Here is a 2,262-nt window from a genome sequence, read left to right on the forward strand (position 1 = left end):
TTTGATTTTATCCCTTTTTCACCCAATTTAGTATCCAATTATACTCAACCTAGTGTCCAATTATCCCCTGTCGCCTATTGCGTAGGATCGGCCGCACGCGCACCCCGTGGCCGGCAGCCCAGATGAGAGAGCCGATAGACTAGCTAGATCCTACACACACACACACACAAACACACACACACACACACACACACACGCCAGGCGTACCACACACACACACACACACACACACACGCAAACACATTGTGTAAGAGGTATACTTCTCTAAACCTTTGTTGTATCAACACAAAACACTCAACAGCTAGAAAGTGGAACACGCACATCTGGTAAGGGGTTCCTCACGTCACAGTTGATCCCTCCCACCAGCACCATATTAGGCATTAGGGGGCGGGGAAACTCCAGGGTGAAGTCAAATCTGTATAAACAAAATATCTCAGTTATGGTAACGCTGTGTGTGTGTGTGTGTGTGTGTGTGAGTGTGTTATTGTGTGTTATTGTGTGTGTGTGTGTGTGGCACACCCGGCGTGTGTGTGTGTATCAAGCCTCATCAACCAGATGTCGGAGTCTGCCAGCACATCGGCCACGCCCACATCTTCTCCCAGGAAGTTACTGGCTATCGTGTCGAACTGCCAGAACAGAACTTTGCACATCAACGGTTCCAGCAGACTCACCTATAGGACCAGTCAGATTTAATTTATTTACCCACACTGAGAGTTACATTTGGTCTATGTTGTGACCTATTGTGCTGTGAGTTTAAGCCTACTGTATGCTCTAATTGTATGTGCCAGTGTGTGTGTGTGTGTGTGTGTGTGTGTGTGTGTGTGTGTGTGTGTGTTTGGGGCTAACAGAGTTTTTGTCCTTACCAGTACATTAATAACTCTCTGTTTGAAGTTCATTTTGTCTGTGTCTAGTGTGAAAAAGCGAGGCACATAGGAGGGAGGGGAGGGGCAGGCAGCAGACTTCATATCTAATCCACAAGGGATCGCTCTCAGTATATTCACAGATGGGAGACCTAGACGGTGAGAGGAGAACAGAGGAGAGAGGAGATCTCAGCCCAAGCATGCATGCAAGCATACACACACACACACACACACACACACACACACACACACACACACACAGAAACACTGACCTAATCGTCGGGCTATCAGGGAACCTGTAGGGATCATAGGGTCCGTCAGCACTGCATCAAAACCCTGCAGATAGAGAGAGAGGAGAGATGGAGGGTGATGAATAGAACCGTAGCAGTGATGAATATGACACACACACACACACCAACACACTGACCTGCTGTGATAGATGTTCGATGAGTGTCGTGTTGAACAGCAGGCTTTCAGCTGTAGTGGTGAAGAAGCCAGATATCTTCTGAAACCTTGCAAAGCCTTGGGTGATCTTCTCCAGCAGTGGGAGTCCGGCCAGAAGCATCGGGCTGGTTTGGTTTTCCAAGTCGTTAATAAACTCCCGCCCGTAAGGGACAGGAAATGACACGGTGGTGTAATGCTTGCTGGGACCCATCCGCATGCTGACCTCAGGGATCACCACAGTAACCTGGTGTCCACGGCGACCCATCTCCTCGGCAACAAATTTTACATCCACCCAGTGACTACCATCCATGGGGACCACCAGCAGACGACCAAGGAAGCCAGTAGGACCAAGTACACCAGCAGTTTCATCAGATTTACCAGTATCATCATTACCACCAGATTTACCAGTATCATCATTACTACCAGATTTAATAGTATCATCATTACTACCAGATTTAATAGTATCATCATTACTACCAGATTTACTTGCATCAGCATTACCAACAGTATCAGATTTACCACCAGACACACCAGTAACATCAACACCTTTACCAGTATGACCAGTTACATCCTGACTCTCAACAGATTTATCAAAGAAACCAGTTTCAGGTTTCAGACCTGTGTCCCCAGTCTCCCTAGTACCTTTCCTCCCAGTATGCCCAGTCTCCCCAGTCTCCATAGTACCTTTCCTCCCAGTATGCCCAGTCTCCCCAGTCTCCCTAGTACCTTTCCTCCCAGTATGCCCAGTCTCCCCAGTCTCCCTAGTACCTTTCTTCCCAGTATGCCCAGTCTCTCCAGTCTCCCTAGTACCTTTCCTCCCAGTATGCCCAGTCTCCCCAGTCTCCCTAGTACCTTTCCTCCCAGTATGCCCAGTCTCTCCAATCTCCATAGTACCTTTCCTCCCAGTATGCCCAGTCTCTCCAGTCTCCATAGTACCTTTCCTCCCAGTATGCCCAGT

The 2,262-nt window shown here is 48.3% G+C and overlaps 1 protein-coding gene across 1 annotated transcript; it reads right to left on the reverse strand.

The window, feature by feature from the left end:
- Positions 1-294: 294 nt before the first annotated feature.
- LOC308150610 (UDP-glucuronosyltransferase 1A1-like) lies at positions 295-1,990 on the reverse strand (the record flags this gene model as incomplete). Its single annotated transcript, XM_080523424.1, has 5 exons — positions 1,288-1,990; positions 1,133-1,196; positions 864-1,012; positions 544-671; positions 295-415 (listed from the first exon to the last, which is right to left on the reverse strand). The coding sequence occupies exons 1-5, from the start codon at positions 1,981-1,983 to the stop codon at positions 295-297; spliced, it is 1,158 nt and encodes a 385-aa protein (XP_080379550.1). The 5' UTR covers positions 1,984-1,990.
- Positions 1,991-2,262: the final 272 nt, after the last annotated feature.

This window comes from Nansenia antarctica, assembly GCF_963989245.1.
Source record: "Nansenia antarctica genome assembly, chromosome: 2".
Classification (NCBI taxonomy): domain Eukaryota; kingdom Metazoa; phylum Chordata; class Actinopteri; order Argentiniformes; family Microstomatidae; genus Nansenia; species Nansenia antarctica.